The 17,479-nt window shown below is 43.9% G+C and overlaps 1 protein-coding gene across 13 annotated transcripts in view; it reads right to left on the reverse strand.

The window, feature by feature from the left end:
- Abcc9 (ATP binding cassette subfamily C member 9) overlaps positions 1-17,479 on the reverse strand; it is a 123,887-nt gene that overhangs the window by 55,639 nt on the left and 50,769 nt on the right. For 8 of the 13 annotated variants that reach the window (XM_087656145.1, XM_087656143.1, XM_087656146.1 and 5 more), the window contains 5 exon segments: positions 13,679-13,783; positions 11,708-11,780; positions 7,585-7,690; positions 2,008-2,046; positions 237-338 (listed from right to left, as the gene is read on the reverse strand). In XM_087656145.1, the coding sequence (XP_087512271.1) occupies positions 237-338; positions 2,008-2,046; positions 7,585-7,690; positions 11,708-11,780; positions 13,679-13,783 (425 nt within the window). 13 annotated transcript variants of the gene reach the window in all.

Raw genomic sequence — 17,479 nt, forward strand, 5'->3', positions numbered from 1 at the left:
TTATATACCGAGACCATAATCACACCTCTCCCTTACTCCCCCCACTCCAGTCCTCAGAGCTCTCTTCCCTTTCCCTCCCTCCGTCCATTCCCTTCCCTCACCTCCCTTCCCTTCCCAACCTTCCCCCCCTTTCCTTCTCCCCCCTTTAGTTTTGGGGCATAGCTTCTCAGTAAGTGAATTGGTCCAAACCACAGCTCACAAGTGGTTGTTTTGGTTGTAAAATCATGCAAAGTTACCTCTGTCTGTTGAAAGAACTTCCAAAAGTGATGTTTTCCTCGACCGTAGCATTGAGGAGCCAAGGCTTCTGGGCAGCATAAGCCACAGAGTACCTGCTTCTGCTGTGAAGAAGGCACACACAACCTGGATTACACAAAGTGCTGTGCTCAGCATTTCCATGTACCTAAGGGAAATGAGACCTGGGAGGGAGGGAAGACACAGAGGAGACAACGAGAAGAGAAGGCAGAGGAGGCCACGGACCTTAGAATGTGATTACCAAATAAGCCACTTCAGCTACAGGGCTCTGCATCTAATTAAAATGCCATGTGACAAGGAAAATTTGATTCTCCTGTGCTGAAGTGTTTAATGCTATAAACCATCAAGAGAAAATTTCTTTTCTAAATTGAGATTAAAGGGTTATTAATAATTCACTCTCTTTAGTATCCCACAGATGTTTTGGTTTGTATTAAACTCGCTTTATGTAATAGTGGATTCTTTTTTTATGGTGACCTTTAAGAAACATGAATTGAAACTAGAATCAGGGCATCTGTTTGTGACTTAGTTACATAAATATATTTTAAAGTCATAGGCAACATAACTATTTCAAAATGGAGAATGATATCTAGAGGAGTCTGTTTCAATGTTGAAATAACATTTAAGTCCCATATTTCAAACATGTAAAATATTTTTAAGGAAAGGAGTTAAGGGATGGGTGTCCATGATCATGGTACATTATGTAAAATTCTCTTAAGAACTAAGAAACATTCTTAAGGGAAAGACACAAAATAAAAATAAGCTGATAAATCCCTCCTCCCTTTTCTATTTCTCTGGCTTAAAGATTATATCAGATGCCAATACATTAGGCTTTCACCTGCAGTCACTTCAGAATACACGTGAACTGAAGAACTGGAGGATGATGGGACCGGGCTGGGGCAGGGAGTGGATGAGCTTCAAGGTCAGATTTCCATGGTTAGTACATGATGTGTCAGTTACGACGATGGGATTGCAGTTAACAGAAAAGGAAGGTTAAGGGGAAGAATTGAGAACAGCTAAATGGCCATTGGGAAGCAGGGCATCTTGGGGCATTAGAGGACATTAGAGTCTAGTGTGACAGTCATCTTTTAGATAACCACAGATGCAGGAAAGCAGTGGTCCCCAAGTCTGGCTGTCTGCCTGCTCTTCCCCTTACTCTGGGGAATCATTTGATGCTGGGGACCAAACCCAGCGTTTCATTGAGATTCGGCATTGAGCTCAACTTGACTTTGTTTTCTTTTTTTTTCAGCGGCTAAAGCACTGGGCTCTCCACCTCAGGACTGTACTCAAATATCCTCGGAGGCACAGTTCATGCGCGTATTAACTCTTTGTGTTTTTATTTAATGAGCCCTCAAACTCCCTTACTAAAAGACAGTTTGATTTTTCAGCCAAACTTGAAAGGCACGAAATCCATTAAAACAGAAACAGTTGACACAATTCGTTTGCCAAATTAAATGTTTTCTTTCCTTTTGTCTTGAGACAGACTATCACTGTAGCCTGGACTCATCTGGAGCTCAGGGTAGAATGCAGAACGGCTTAGAAAGCAAGCCTATTCATCTGCCTAGGGTTTACAGTACTGGCATAACAGGCGTAAGCCTGACAAATTAATCCTTTTGTGAGCCACCGCTGTTGGAAACATTGTAGGCATGCTAAAAGTGACTGTACACCATCACAATGAAGAGGGAAACTGGGGCGAGAGATTAAAGACCGAGGGAGGAAGTTATTCTTATTAAACTCGGGTGAAAATAGAAATAATACCTTCGGGTTGCTTCAAAAGAAGGCTCAGATTCATTTACACTGCAAGTACGGCAAACAATGGTTCATTAATGACGAAAGGTAGCCTTGAGGGGACGTGCGTGCAAATCAGGTACACGATAAACAGGCACCGGAAATATTCGTATTCTCTCAATATTTTTTCGAAGACAAACCATATAGATAATTTTCTTCCTTTCTGTCTTCCTTGGGCAGGAATATGCCACCACTAAGCTCCCGGATGATAGCAAGACCTGCTCTCTCCACACAAGCCTCTGCCTCAAGTCCCAGCCATACCCTATGTCCCGTTCTGCTCCATTAGCTCTGGAAAACTTGAACGATTTCTCTAGAACACAATTGCCCACAGTTCTGTATCTCCCACTTCTCCCATTAAATTTTTATTTTAATCTACTTAAGTTTCTCATTCACTACCCCGAGAAAGGGTCAGAAGAAACACCTTGAGCATCTAAACATGGATGGCACTCAAAGCCCAGGTATCTCCCTTTGAGGATCACATAAGAAAGCTGGACATGCAGCAGGTTCAAACTACAATATCTGGACACAATAGCGGAGCGGTGAGACTCATGGCGAAGTGGGGTTGGACTGATGACATGTACTTATACCTTCGTTAGGGTGGGAAAAAGGCATTAAATATCAATATTTTATATTTGATTTTTGAAGCATTTAGGCTCACCTGAATTATATTATTTTGAAAGCTCTATATTCAATAGTTTTACACAATTGTTCTAATCCAAAAATAGCTACCATTTTACTTCAGACAGTGTCCTAAGCCTTTTTTTTTTTTGGGAAAATGCATGTAGTCACATCCTCTGGTGACAAATTTGTCTTAGGACTGTTAAGAGTAAATTCCACTATTACACACTGCTAACGACACATCAGCGTGTTTAATTGAAGCCGAGAGACATAATACCACTAAATACCAAACTAATAAACTAAAAAGTCCCTCAGTTATTCTCCCCTGATTTAAGTAACTCATCAATGACAAGTACAAAAATACTTAATTTCCCAGTTTTAGAGTCCAGGACATCTGACCTTAATGTTTTTAATAGTGACATTACTTAAGTCACCCGTGGAAGAAAAAGCAGATGCGTTGAAAGTTAATGGACTCATCTGTACTCATCCGCGTGGAAATGCTCATCACACAACTGCGGCATCATCCCACATGGAGACTTTGGAAACCATCAACTCATGTAAACAATGACTGAGTAAAATCCCTGCTATGTTCAGTATCACTCAGAGCACTGACCGGAGCTGGGAATAACGCACTGGATAGAGTCCTGGTAGCCATGTCTAACTAACGGACCTGAGTTGGAGCTCTGCCTGAGAGCCACGAGGTAGAAGGAAAGACTCCGTGAAGTTGTCCTCTGAACGCCACACCCGTGCTGGGGCATCTGCATCTCCACACAAAACAAATAAATAGAGAGTCCAACTGAAGAGATAGTCTGGTCACCTCCTAGCACTGAAACCACTAGAGAGACTATGGAAATGAAGGTTCTACCCCTCCTTGCTGGGCGTTCTATGGTTGTCAGAGCATGGTAAGCACTCAGGGCCAAGATGAGCAGAGAATCTCAATGGAAACACAGTTCTGGGCATGTCTATGAGGGCATTTTCAGGGAATTTTAACTGAGGATGGAAGGCCCACTCTGAATGTGGGGAACTATATCGAATTGGCTGGGGTCGGACCGAAAAGGGGAGGAAGAATTGAACAGAAGCACTTGCATCTCTGTCTCCTGAGTGCAGATACAACTTGATCAGCCTGATCCCGAAGCCACGCCCCCTAGCGGCTGCCTGATCCCACAACCAGGACACCCCACCCCAACCCCCACCCCCAATCACGAAGCTCTGTACTCTTAAACTGTGAGCTTAAATAAATTTCCTTATAGAAGCAGATTTTTCAGGAGCTGATGCCACGCAGTGTATAAAGAGTTGGCCACACTAAGATAACACCAGGAGAAAAGGCCAGAAAGACGCCCAAAGAACAGGGTAAATCCTCTTTGGCTGAAATATGGCGTAAGCAGTGGGCATAAGACCCACAAAGAAAAGTCGATGTTTTTGTCAATGGCACACCGGATGGTGATGAGCTCAGGAACCGCGTCTTGTGTTCCTACGCTTGAACTGGAAGGAGCAGTGAGCGAATGAAGAGAACCATCCTGCTCCACCAGGGGCTTGCAGAGATGGTGAGAGGGGAAGACAGTGGAGGGAGAGACAATGGGCCCAGGAGGGAAGGGCCTGTGATGGGGGTCATCAGAGATTTAGCATCAAATGCCTCCAGTTTGAGGTGCCTGGGGGATTTCCAAATGACCTTGGCCCTGAAGCAGGATTTAAAGCTCAAGGGAGATCCAGGAAGCAAAGAAGGACCTTGGAATGATTTCCTGTCTTGACAAATGTGTTAGATAACGAAGTTCCAGTTTCCATTCCCTTATTACTTACAAAAAAAAATCAGTAAATGATTCCAACAATCCTCATTTGTTTACGAGAGAACAAAAGACCAGAAGCAGAGAGCTGAAACTGTCACTGTGTTGGGAAGATGCATGCTGAGATGGGTGCTTCTATAAATACAGAAGCAGAGGAGAGAGAAAGCAAAATCCTGAAGAACTGACTAAGGAAGAAATCTATGGCTGTCTGGCTGTCTGGCTGTCTGGTTGTCTGGTTGTCTGTCTGTCTGGTTGTCTGTCTGGTTGGTTGGCTGTCTGTCTGGTTGTTTATCTTGTTGTCTGGCTGTCTGGCTGGTTGGTTGGCTGTCTGGCTGTCTGGCTGACTGGTCGGTTGGCTGTCTGGCTGTCTGATGTCTGGCTGTCTGGCTGTCTGACTGACTGGTTGGCTGTCTGGCTGTTTGGCTGGTTGGTTGGCTGTCTGGCTGTCTGGCTGTCTGGTTGTCTGTCTATCTGGTTGTCTGGCTGGCTGTCTGGTTGTCTATCTGGTTGGTTGGCTGTCTGTCTATCTGTCTGTCTGGTTGTCTGTCTATCTAGTTGTCTGGCTGTCTGGTTGTCTGTCTATCTGGTTGGTTGGCTGTCTGTCTATCTGTCTGTCTGGTTGTCTATCTGTCTGGTTGTCTGTCTATCTGATTGTCTGGCTGTCTGGTTGCCTGTCTATCTGGTTGACTGGCTGTCTGGCTGTCTGGCTGACTGGTTGGTTGGTTGGTTGGATTGGTGCTTCTCAGATGAGGTCTCATTATATAGCCCAGGCTAGCTTCAAAGTCATGCTTCTTCTTCTTCTTCTTCATCATTCTGGGACATGGGATCACCCACATGTGCTGCTGTGCCTTACTACATGCATAAGAGGAGAGCCAGACTGCAAGTTTTACAAGAAACCAAGCAAGAAGGTCATCTGAATATGGAAAATATTAGTTCAGTATCAAGTGACCAGGAGGCAGAGTGAGGTAATGCCTAAAGGGTGACCTTTAAGGATGTCATGCGTTAAAATTATATACCTTATGTATTTGTGTGTGGACACATGTATGCCATGGTCTAAACTACAGAAAAATATATCCAAAGGTTATTGTCCAAACATTAACTTCATTCTTGGCTTCTTTATCACCATCTTCCATCACTATACATTCTTTTTACGGGATAAGGTGGAATATACATGGACTATTCGCTTTGAGTGCAAAGAAACAACAAAATGTATTTCCACATTGCCATGTTGTTAATTTATTAAACAAATTATAGTAGTCAGGAATGGTGAAGCCCAGAGTCTGGTTGACTCAACCAGAGTGCAGGCCCAGAGAAGAGCAGATCAGAACTCTTCCCATGTTTGATGAATCGATGTTAAATGAGAGGCAAGTAATTAGATTATGACAGCACTGTCATATCATGTAACTTAGTCCAGTGGGGTCTGCTTCTCCATCCAGAACAGAGGATGAAAGTCAGAGAGCTGCTTACTATCTGACCGCAGTGATCAACATCAACTGAGGGGTGGCTATATCCTAAGCTTTCCCCTGAGCAGGGGCAAACATGACCACTGCTTTCTGGTTTATCCAAGGCAGATAAATCGGATGCTAAACTTTTCTCAGCTTCCTCCTCTTGCCAGCAACAATGCAAGCCAGAGTTCTAGGTCAAACTTCGCAGCCAAGCCTTTCTTTCTCGTAATGTGTATTTCAAGCCTGGTGTATTCTAAAGGGCCCAGAAGCAATATTTCCTCAGAGAAACCTGGGTGCACAAACAGCTGGCTCTGCTACGTGGAACCTGTTCAAAACTGGGTCCTTGACAGTGAGACTTCACTTTGGTGCCACTGACGTATGCAGCAGGAGGACTCTTAGCAGATACCTCTGGCCTCCAGCAACCAGAAAAGCAGTAGCGTGGCATAGTTCCCAACCATGTCTCCAGCCATTGCTATGCTCACCGGGGAAGAATCACAGCTAGATAGGAACTCCTAGACAGCACTCGTATTTATTTATTTGACAAAAGATACAACCACTCCTTCATATACTGCCTATGAGGACTCAACTAAGTGGGCAGACTAAATAAACCTAGTTTGGCCTTCAGTACTCAGTTATGTATCTATACAGCCCCATATCACTGCATTACACAACGTGTTTTAAAAACCCCTGCTTCCATTCCCCGAATTTGTGACCTCTCTTGGTGTCAGCTGAGGTGTTCGCTCCTCACAAACCCTTCTTACAGTGTCTCAGCACTTGAGGAGCACCAGGTCCCTTCCTCATCATGTCTTTGAAACACTAGGCTTTCCTGCCTGTGCCTCTCTCAATACCCCTAGTGGGTGGCTTACATTAAATGTGGAGAGAAATTGTGGCTTTTCAGCTTCTTATGAAGACTTTAGAAAGAACGTTTATTTGTTCCTCAAGCATTGAACTCTTGATGATCTGTTTACATCTAAGCTTTATAAGTAGTGTGAGTTTTCCATAACTTATTTTATGACAGAAGGAATTTTGAGTGTTCCTCATTTACATTTAAAAATGTGTTTTCACCATCCCCACCTTTCATCTTAGCGTGTACTCGTTTATACGATCATAAATTGTCACAGTGAATTATTTTACAACTTTATGACATTTGAGGTTTCTTTGGGTTTTGATATTTCTGTGATTTATGTTTTCATATCTTTGCCTAGTTCTGAGATTCTTGGCTTGTGAATGGAGAATTATTGTTGTAGAATTCTCCTGGAAGATTTTTAGCTGTGTGAAGAAAAACAATTTAAAGTAGTATCCTAGATAGTACCACCTGTCAACTTGCCTAGAGTCACCTGAGAAAGGGATTCTCTCCATTAAGAGATTATCTAGATCAGACTGGCCTATGGGCATGTCTATGGAAGATTGTCTCCATCGTTAATTAACAGAGGTAGACCCAGCCCACTGTGGGCGGCACCATCCCCTGAGCATGTGGCTCTGGGCTGTATAGGAGAGCTAGCTAAGTGTGAGCTAGGTGAACCAGCAAGCAGCATTCCTCTGTGGTTTCTGCTACAAGTTCCTCCTTGATTTCCTGCCCTGACTTCCCTCAGCGATGGATAGCGACTTGGACAGGTTAGCCAAGCAAATGCTTCCCTCCCCTAGTTGCCTTGGGTCTGAGCGTTTATCATAACAGGAGAGCAAAGTAGGACAGACATACTTACTTGTTCCAGTAAACTTTTCCTTCCAGGGTCTGCATCTCACCAAGGATGGCAAGGAGGAGAGACGATTTGCCACAACCCACCTGACCCACAATCATGGTTAGCTGACCTAGAGAAACAAAGCAGAGGACAGGAAGACTTCACTTAGTTATGTAAGATTAAAACCCACCCTAGGGGCATGCCGGGAGTCTCAGCACTAGGAATACAGACAGCTGGGAAGATTGGTGCAAGCTCAAGGCCAGCCTGATCTACACTAATGTTCTGGGACATCAAGAACCACACAGCGAGATGTTGCCGAAAACACTAAAAGCAAAACAAAGGCTAGGGGGAAAGTTACCAAAATAAATAACAATGTAAGTTAAAAAAAGAAACTAGATGCAATTCCTACACATTTAGACAGGTCTAATGTTTTGACCCCTAGCCCTGTTTGATTTCCAGTAGTGAAGTAAATATACCAACCCCTGTCTTTTTGGAAAAGAAAGGAAAAAGTGAAACATATGGGTATTGACTTATTATTTTAACTTTTTTTGAAAGAAAAGCTGGTGTGGCCCAGGCTGTTTTCAGACTTGCTATAAATTTCTGATGCTTCTGCCAACTGGGCTGCATTGCAGACCCTTGCTTTATTATTTTGTAAATGGAAAATTGCTCATCTGGCTAAAGAACAAAAGAAGTAACTCATTAAACCATCAGCATTAGTTTTAACTTTCACCATTAAATTCACACAATAAAAGGTCAATAATGGCAAAAATTTGTTGTTGGGATGAAAGTGATTCATGTTGTTATTAGGACTCTAAATTCCCGTTTCCTTCCAGGTGTGATAGAAAATGCTCAAGCTACTGATCGTTACACCAGGTTGAGTGAATATTTCTGTTCAGTTATTCAATCATTTTAAATAAAATTATTGTGACCCTCCCTACATGTCTTGTTCTGTTTGGTGCTGTTGTAAATGGTATTGCTTTCTAAATTTCCCTCTTGGTTCATTTGTTGTTAGCAAATCAAAATATAGAAGTAAGACTTAGCCAAGGAAGAAGAGCGTCACACTAAAAACTACAGAACAGCGCTAAGATATACGCAGGAGAGCAGAGTGATATGGAAATACACCCGGGGTTATGTGTTCGGCAAACTGACATTATTAAATGTCCACACTTCCCAACACAATCTACAGACTGAAGGTAACTTTTCCTCAGCATCCTGTGACAAAATGTATTACAAAGAATACAAAGCCTCAGTGATCTCTGTGGTGGTCATACGTTGGGCGATGACAGAATGGAACAGAGAGCCCAGAAATAAACCTTTATGAACAGTCACCTAATCTACCACAAGACCACACAGCGGGGAAGGAACAGGTGGCAATGCACAGAGTGAACGTCCACTTGCAGAAGAGTGGGGTTCGGCTGTTAGAGTCTATTGCAGCCAAAGTCATCTCACAACGACATAAAGACCTAACAGACTGAAAACTTCAAAACCCTTGAAGATGGCATAGGAGAAGCAATTCTTCCTATTGACCTTGGCAATGAATTTTTGGGTTTTAAATAGAAACAAAATTCAATAGAAAAAAAACCAGCAAAATGGGAATACCTCAACATAAAAATGGGGGGGGGTGTTGAACAGAAAACACTCACAAACCTTCTCTCTGATAAACTATTAATCGTCCAAAATATACAAGGATTCCCTACAGCTCAATAGCAGAAAAACAAAACATGAGCATTTAGTGTGAAATCAGTATGAAGGAGACTCAAACATTACAACCAGAACTGCCACACGGTCCATTAAAATCACCTCTGAGTGTCTGCACGAAATAACTAGAGTTCAGATCGGAAGAGATGGCTGTGCTCCCACATTCGCTGAAGGAGCTTTCAAACATCAAAGCAGATAGGAACAATCCAATGTCCGCCGATGGCATGAAAACAAGCTACATACATGCAATGCTCACGTATAAAGAAGGAAATTGTTTTCGACAATATAGAAGCACCTTGAAGGATTATGAGGACAGACAATGATGAAAAAAATACTACATGCGTCCAGGATTGTGGTTTACAATTCTCAAACTCACAGAAGCAGAAATAGAAAAGGGTTGCTGAGGATGGAGGATGCATGTGGGGCAGGGAGGGGGGACTGTTGCTTGGTGGGTAAAACATTTCCAAGATGCTTCCATGCCTGCTCCACAGAATATCTGCATGACTTCAATCTGTGGCAGGATAGCTCCTGGGATGCTCTCCCCACAAAAAAAATTATAAACTAAAAGAAAAATAAAAAGAAAATTTTGGAAGCGTCTGTATATTAAGTTCATCTGCTATGCTGGACCCAAACTCTTGAAGGAGACAGAAAGACTATAGAAGCCATGAGTGCTGGATGTCCCCAAGGGATCTGTTTTCTGAGCACAATTGGGCGGTGTTATATATGAACCCACAGAGGTTATAACAGCATGCACGAGATCTGCACAAAATACAAGCTAGACAGAAGACAGCGTATGGGGTGGGGAGGTGAACATGAAGTCACATGAGTGGCTGAGGAGATTATGGTATTTGGTAGCTGCCAGGAGACAAGGAGTCAGATTTATTTACGGTATAACCACGGGTAGATCAACCACACGCCAGCGTAGGTCCCTCTCCCAAGAGTAGCTGAACATAGGGGAACAACAGATACTGTGGTTGCTGAGTTTAAAAAGAGAAGTTATTCCCCTGAGTTAGGGGAGCAAAGACAGGGGGTTGGAGTTGGAAGATGGAGGTGAAAATAGTCAAAATACAAAATTCTGAAAAGAAACTCGAGACGGAATACTAAAGAGCTGAGATCCAGTTACTGTAGATCAGTTGCATCTCAATAAAACTGAAGGGTAAGCAAATTACCAGGCAAGTAAATAATCGGGGGAGTGATCCTGGAGTACTCACAAGGACCACCAGCAGTTTTCAGGGCCTTGGATGTTTTCACAAATAACCTTCCTTTGAGGTTGCTCTTAAACACAACAGGAAATGAACAACCCCAATTTCTCAAGTTCCACAAATGGCCAAGTGAACAGGAAATAACTTGTCCAAAGACACACATTTTTAAAGATAGTCCCACTTTATAATTTCTAGCTTACAGTGTTGCCTTATGAGGAACCTGGTGCACATCAGTAATAGAAACTTACGGTTATATCTTTAAAACCTCCTTTAATGGGTCAGGAGACATGGGAAATAGGTCAGTGGTTAAGATTATGGGGACTAGAGTTCAGAATACCAGAGCCCAGGTACATGCCAGACAGGCTTGTTAGCCGACCTCTAATTGCAGTCACCCTTAGAAGATGGAGACAGGGCATCCCCAGAGCAAGATGACAAGCCAGACTAGCTATACCACTGAGCTCGCTCTGAATTGAACTGAAAGTCCCCGGTTCACAGAGTAAAGTAGAAGATTGAGAAAGACTCCAGGCCGCAACCTCAGGCCTCCACATATATACCCGCCCTATGCCCCCCCCCACAGACTCATACACACACACACACATACACACACACACACACACACACATAGACTCATACACATACACACACACACATAGAGAGACATACACACAGACACATATACACACAACACACACAGACACATACACACACAGACACACACACAGAGACATACACACAGAGACATACATACACACATACACAGAGACATACACACACACATACAAACACATATACAGACACACACACATACAAACACATACACACAGAGACAGACACACAAACACATACACAGACACATACACACACAGAGAGACACATACACATACATACATACACACAGAGACAGACACACAAACACATACACAGACACATACACACACAGAGAGACACATACACATACATACATACACACAGAGACAGACACACACATACATACACACACAGAAACACACACAAACACATACACACACAGAAACACACACACATACACACATACACACATACACACACAGACACTTACACATAAACATGCAAAGGTTCACACACATATTTGCACACACATGCATCCACGTGCACACACATACACAGGAAGTGGAAACTAAATGAACACAAATAAAGTTTGCTTCACTTTTTGCTATGCTTAGTTATCTTGGTAAAAGGAAAAAGAACGCTCAAGCCATGAGCTTTACCTGTTGGAATTCGAATGTCAATATTGGATAATGTGGCTAAACCACTGCCCCATGAGAAGTATCCGTTCGTCACCTAGAAAATAAGAACGTAGGAACTAAGTTAGACACGTGGTACCAGTGAATAACCAGAGGGCGGCTCCTTTCAGAAGTTTAAATCTAACACAAGGGACAGCAGAGCCTGACCTAAGCTCTGTGTGTTTGGTGGTGTAACTGAGAAGCACTGGTGTAAGACTGGAGAGACCGCTCAGCAGTCCAGAGTGTTGGCTGCTCCCCTCTCTGACAGCTCCCGTGTTCAGTTCCCGGCATCCACATCAGGGGGCTCACAACCAGCTGTAACCTCAGCTCAGGGGACCCAACGCCCTCCTCTAACCTCCACCAACACACACACGCACACGCACACAGAACACATAAACTCACACGGGCACACACACATAAGAATAACAAGTAAATACATGTCCCAGCATACTTTTTCCTTAACTACTAAAAGGAATCATGTTTTCTTCTCACGTACCAGAAAAGGAAGCCAGTGCTGATATCACCCCTGAATGTGAGCACAGAACTACGAGGTCTTTGGTGACAGCTATGACAAATGATTGAAGATGCCACAGCTTCATCCAAGGGTGAGAGGGGAAAACGTGGTCTGAAACCTCCAGACAACAGCCTGGAGCACATGGTCGCCCCTAAACACGTAACTGCACACTTCTCACAGGCCAGGCATTGAACCCCGCTGTCTTGGAGTGGTCTGGGATGTGCAGGGTACCTGGATAAGGAGGCTTCCAACAGGGGGGGTTCTAGGACTCTGGCCCTCTGATATCCAGCACTGTTCCAGAGCCTGCTTGCCATTGGCTTCTCCCTGTGATTTGTCCCAGCCATCAGTCCCCAGCTGTGCCCCCAAGGCCGCCATTTCTGTTTGGGTTCTACTTAAGCACAAGAGGCTGCAGAAAGTATAAAAGCTATGTCTGGAATTATATCAAATACACCAGGGACCGGGGGAAGCTGATGAAGCCAGACAGTGCCCATATTCATGTTGGTACCAATTTCCTCCCAGACATCACATTCTGTCCTGCGGGAAGCTTGTCAAGGCTCAGGAACTCCAAAATAGAGACCCCTTAAGACTTAGGCAATAGGCAACGCACAAGTATCAAGAAATATCTGAAACGTACAAGATTCACAATGCCTGTCCACCCCTCACAGCATATAGCCAGTAAAAGCTGAGGAGGGAACTCTCTGGCCTGTCAAGCCCCATACAATTTGTCCAGAGAGATCCTGGGTTCCAGCTCTCCTGAGCCACCACCCATTCTGGGATGGATGTAGTTTTGAGTCATTCACGCTCCTGTAGGTAACCCCTCCCCCACACTCCTGTAAGTAACTTCAATAGACTCATTGGTTCACCATGCTGTACTTTAACGGTATTGTTATGTCATTTCCTATTTGTGGTGGGTACACATTTGCTCCTACCCTCCTAGGAATAGGGTCATGAATATTTTTCCTTTAAAAAGATGATTTATGATACTGGTATTTTCTGTGAATTAGTTTACGTGTGAGTGCTACAGGAGAGGGTTGAATGGTAGATTTCTGGTAGAAAGAAATGCTCTTTTCTGGGTCCCAGATGTAAGGTTGAAGACGTGAAGAAAAGAATGATGAACTCAGCTGGGCAGTGGTGGTGCATGGTTTAATCCCAGCACTCAGGAGGCAGAGGCAGGAGGTCTGCTAGTTCGAGGCCAGCATGGTCTACAGAGTGAGTTTCAGGACAGCTATGGTTACACAGAGAAACCCTGTCTCAAAGGAAAACAACAAAACAACCACCAAAAAAAAAAAAAAGGATGATAAACTCACCAGAGTACACTTAAAATACTGTCAGGGCTGTGACAGCAAAGAGACCCTCGATCTGCATTCGATCGCTTTCAGACCTCAGCCTAGAGAGTAGCATAAATGCTCGCAGTCCGGTAAGAACCCCAGAGATGAGCTAACCTTTATGGCAACATCTTCAGTCTCAGCAGGCCGAAGACGCCGCGCCTGCTCGTAGTTGTCCAGGTGGTACCTTCCAGGCTGCTTCCTGTTTATCGGTTTTGATTGCTGCGTTCCAAATGGAAGAGGACAGAAGTTGACGCGTTATGAAAACATTGACATTTTACCAAATGCTCACTCGCATTGCTATTCCACTTCGAGTCCAAGAAAAACAAACAAAGCGAATGTCAAATTTTAGTCGGTCCTAACGGCTTCTCCACAAGAGCAAACAGGGACAGATGAGAACTTAAGGCTAACTAGTCGACGTCTTGGGGGAAATGAAGACATAGAACTTGCAAACGATGGTGGGAAGGGTGCTGATTGCTGGCGCTTGCTGGTTTCAGTCCAGCCCAGAAAACCTGAGTCCCTGGCTCAGTGAAAGACTCTGCCTCAAAGGATGAACAGAGAGTGAGAGAGGACACAGATGCCCTTCCCAAGCCTCTCTGTATACACAGGCTTGTGCACCAACCTCGCCACCCACACACAAGCGCGCACACACACACACACACACACACACACACACACACACACACACACCCTACACATCCCTGCAGAGAGAGAGAGAGACAGACAGACAGACAGACAAAGACAGAGAGACAGAGAGACAGACAGAGAGACAGACAGACAAAGACAGAGAGAGAGAGAGGGAGGAAGAGAGAGAGAGGGAGGAAGAGAGAGGGGGGGAGGAAGAGAGAGGGGGGAGAGGGGGAGGGAGAGGGAGAGAGAGAGAGAGAGAGAGAGAGAGAGAGAGAGAGAGAGAGAGAGAGAGATCTCATACATACACACACAAGAACTGGAGAGACATCTCAGTGGTTAAGAACACTGGCTGCTCTTCTAGAGGCCCTAGGTTTCTATCACCCACATGGACGTTACAACTGGCTGTAACTCCAGTCTTCTTCTGGCCTACGTGGGTACTGCACATATGTGCTGCAGACATACATGCAAGCAAAACGCCCACACACATAAAAAAGACTTAAAAAAATCTTTTAGAATAAAAAAAACCTCAAAAATTGTCTATACATTTAGCAATAAATTACTTCCTGATAAATAATTATGTCCCACTTAAATACCGTGTAGAGGTGATTAAGGTTAAATTGTAACAGTCTAAAACTGTCGATTTACCTAGAAAAGCAAGTGATTCTAGAAGTAGGAAACCGTTAAAAATATTTTTTTGTCTACAATTTCAGGTTTAACATCTTAAGAAATTATCGCTTCTATAAGAACTAGCAATGTCTGAAAATCATCCAAACGAGACACTGCCTTTCCAACTCCCGTTAACTGATGTCCCAAAATAACGTCAACCGTCAAACAGAACAATGCCAAGGCTTCATGAAAGAAACACATCCCAAAATCTCAGAAAGAAAACTGACAACGGAGAGTCAGCTGAGGCAAGTCCAGCTAGGAAACACTGTGCACACGTATCCTGCATTAAAGGAAGAGAACGTGTGTGTGTGGTAGTGAGATGTTATGTTAGTTGCCTGCCCTGCCCACAGCCCTCACGGATAGTCTTGGAAACAGTGCATGGAACATTCTGGAATTACCACAACTCTTCAGGGTGGATATATCTTGCATACAAAGTATACCTGGGCCTATATTCTAACATCATTGTCTTCTGGGCTACTACTGTCTCCCCAGGGACTCATAAGAATGACTTCATGCACTTCATGAAACCAGGGCGAGGTCGGGAAGAAGAGTGTGTTGACAGAGACTTGAGTCGCAGCTCCGTCGATGTAATTTGAAGACGCGTTGGCTCTAGAACATAACCGATTCTCTGTGGCAATTCTATAGCCAAGACCACTCAACTCTAAGCTCTCACAGGATAGAGAGTACCCCAAGTGCTCTCAAGGAGGAGTTTCCACTAGCATTGTTTCAAACACACGGCACTTTACAAAAGCTTGTCATTTGTGGTTTGGGCTGTCCACGCTGATGAATGACCCTGGAAGACACCAGATAGTCCGGACTGAATTCAATAACTGAATATTGGACACGGCTGAAGGAGATTCTTTTTCCTTCCAAAAAAATCTCTTTGCAGTATAATTTTTCCCTTCCACCTCATCTCATACAGAAAATAATTCTTCTGATACCTCCAACTCCACAAACTTGACCTCCCCCTTTCTTCGAGGTCGTCTTGCTCTGCTCACTCTGCCTCCCTGGAAGATGGTCTGATGTGTTCTTTGGGAGACGGAAGAGCATCAAAAGTGCGAGGGGCTGGCTACAATCCAATATTTGACTTTCTTTTTCTTTAAAAAAAATATAAATACATTGTAATGCAATACACATGCGTGCGTGCATGCATGTGTATGTGCCTGTGTGCGTGTGTGCGTACAGGTGTGTGTATGCCCGCAGTTGGAGAAGGGGGGAGAGAGAGGGAGAGGGAGAGGGAGAGAGAGAGGCATCAGATACCCTGAGACTGGAATTATAAGTGATTGTGAACTGTCCCACTTGAGTGCTGGGACCCAAACAAATTCTCTGCAACAACATCAAGTGTTTCTATTGACTGAGTCCCCTTGCCAGCCCCCACAGATTTCCTGTGTGGCCCACACAGGTATCCAACCTGTGAATGACCTCAACCCTATAAGCTCCCTGCTCTGACCTGAAGTAGCCATGTGTGTTTGCATTGGTGTACATCTCCACACAACATGAAACATTCTTTGTAGACCCCACCATGGCCGTGTAGACAAGCACACATGAGTTATTTCTCAGACAGTAGTCATGCCTGTTCATTGAAACAACCTTGAAAGAAGGAACACAGAGCATCTACAGGTAGTCAAGCACCTGGCTTAATGTTTTGTTTTGTTTTGTTTTTTTTAGCAGTTTTAACCACAATATGAAGAAAAGCGTATTGTAGATGGATTTTTCACGAAGACTCTCTCAGTCTCACCCAGCTCCACTGAGAGGACAGCAGTGTACTCACTTTTGATGAGTCATACCAGTGGTAAATGTATTTATGTCTTTTTCAAGCAGTTACATAAGTGAGGAATAGTTATAACAACACTGATTTGTTTATTTACTTTGTGTTGTGTATGTGTGCATGTGGAGACAAGATGTCAACATCAGCTACTGTCTTTCACTGTTTCCCACTTACGATTTGAGGCAGGATCTCTCACAGCACCTGGAGTTGATCAGCTCACCTAAGTCTGACCAGTAATACCCAGGGATTCTCTTATTTCTGCCTCCCCAGCCCTGGGGTTACAAGCACGTGCTATCGCACACAGATTTACATGTAGATGCTTGGGGTATAAATGAAGGTCCTTATGCGTCTGTGCCAATCACCTCACCAAAAGAGCCACCTCCACAACTGAAGACAGGTTTCAACCAGTCCCATTGGCTTAGGGTGATAGTCTATGTTTCATAAATTTCCAACTCTGATGCTGACGTTTCTCCTTGGGTGATGATAAATGTTGTTAAAACCATCAACTGCAAAATACACACTTCTTTATGTCACCCTGACATTAACCACCTCCTTAAGCAGCTCAGTTTCAGAGAATGACTCCACTGTCGACCCAGCAGTCAGTCAATCATAAGGCATCCATCCACAGTCAGCCAATCAAAAGGCATCCATCCACAGTCAGCCAATCAAAAGGCAGCCATCCGTAGTCAGCCAATCATAAGGCAGCCATCTAGCAGTCAACCAATCATAAGGCAGGCATCCAGCAGTCGACCAATCAAAAAGCAGCCATCTTTGAGTCTTCTTTCTTCCTTGCTGCCAAGTAATCTTTCAGCACGTTTTTATTAACTGAACATAAAAAAGACGCAGAGGGATCT

This window comes from Rattus norvegicus, chromosome 4, assembly GCF_021556685.1.
Source record: "Rattus norvegicus strain SHRSP/BbbUtx chromosome 4, alternate assembly SHRSP_T2T, whole genome shotgun sequence".
NCBI classification, from domain to species: Eukaryota; Metazoa; Chordata; class Mammalia; order Rodentia; family Muridae; genus Rattus; species Rattus norvegicus.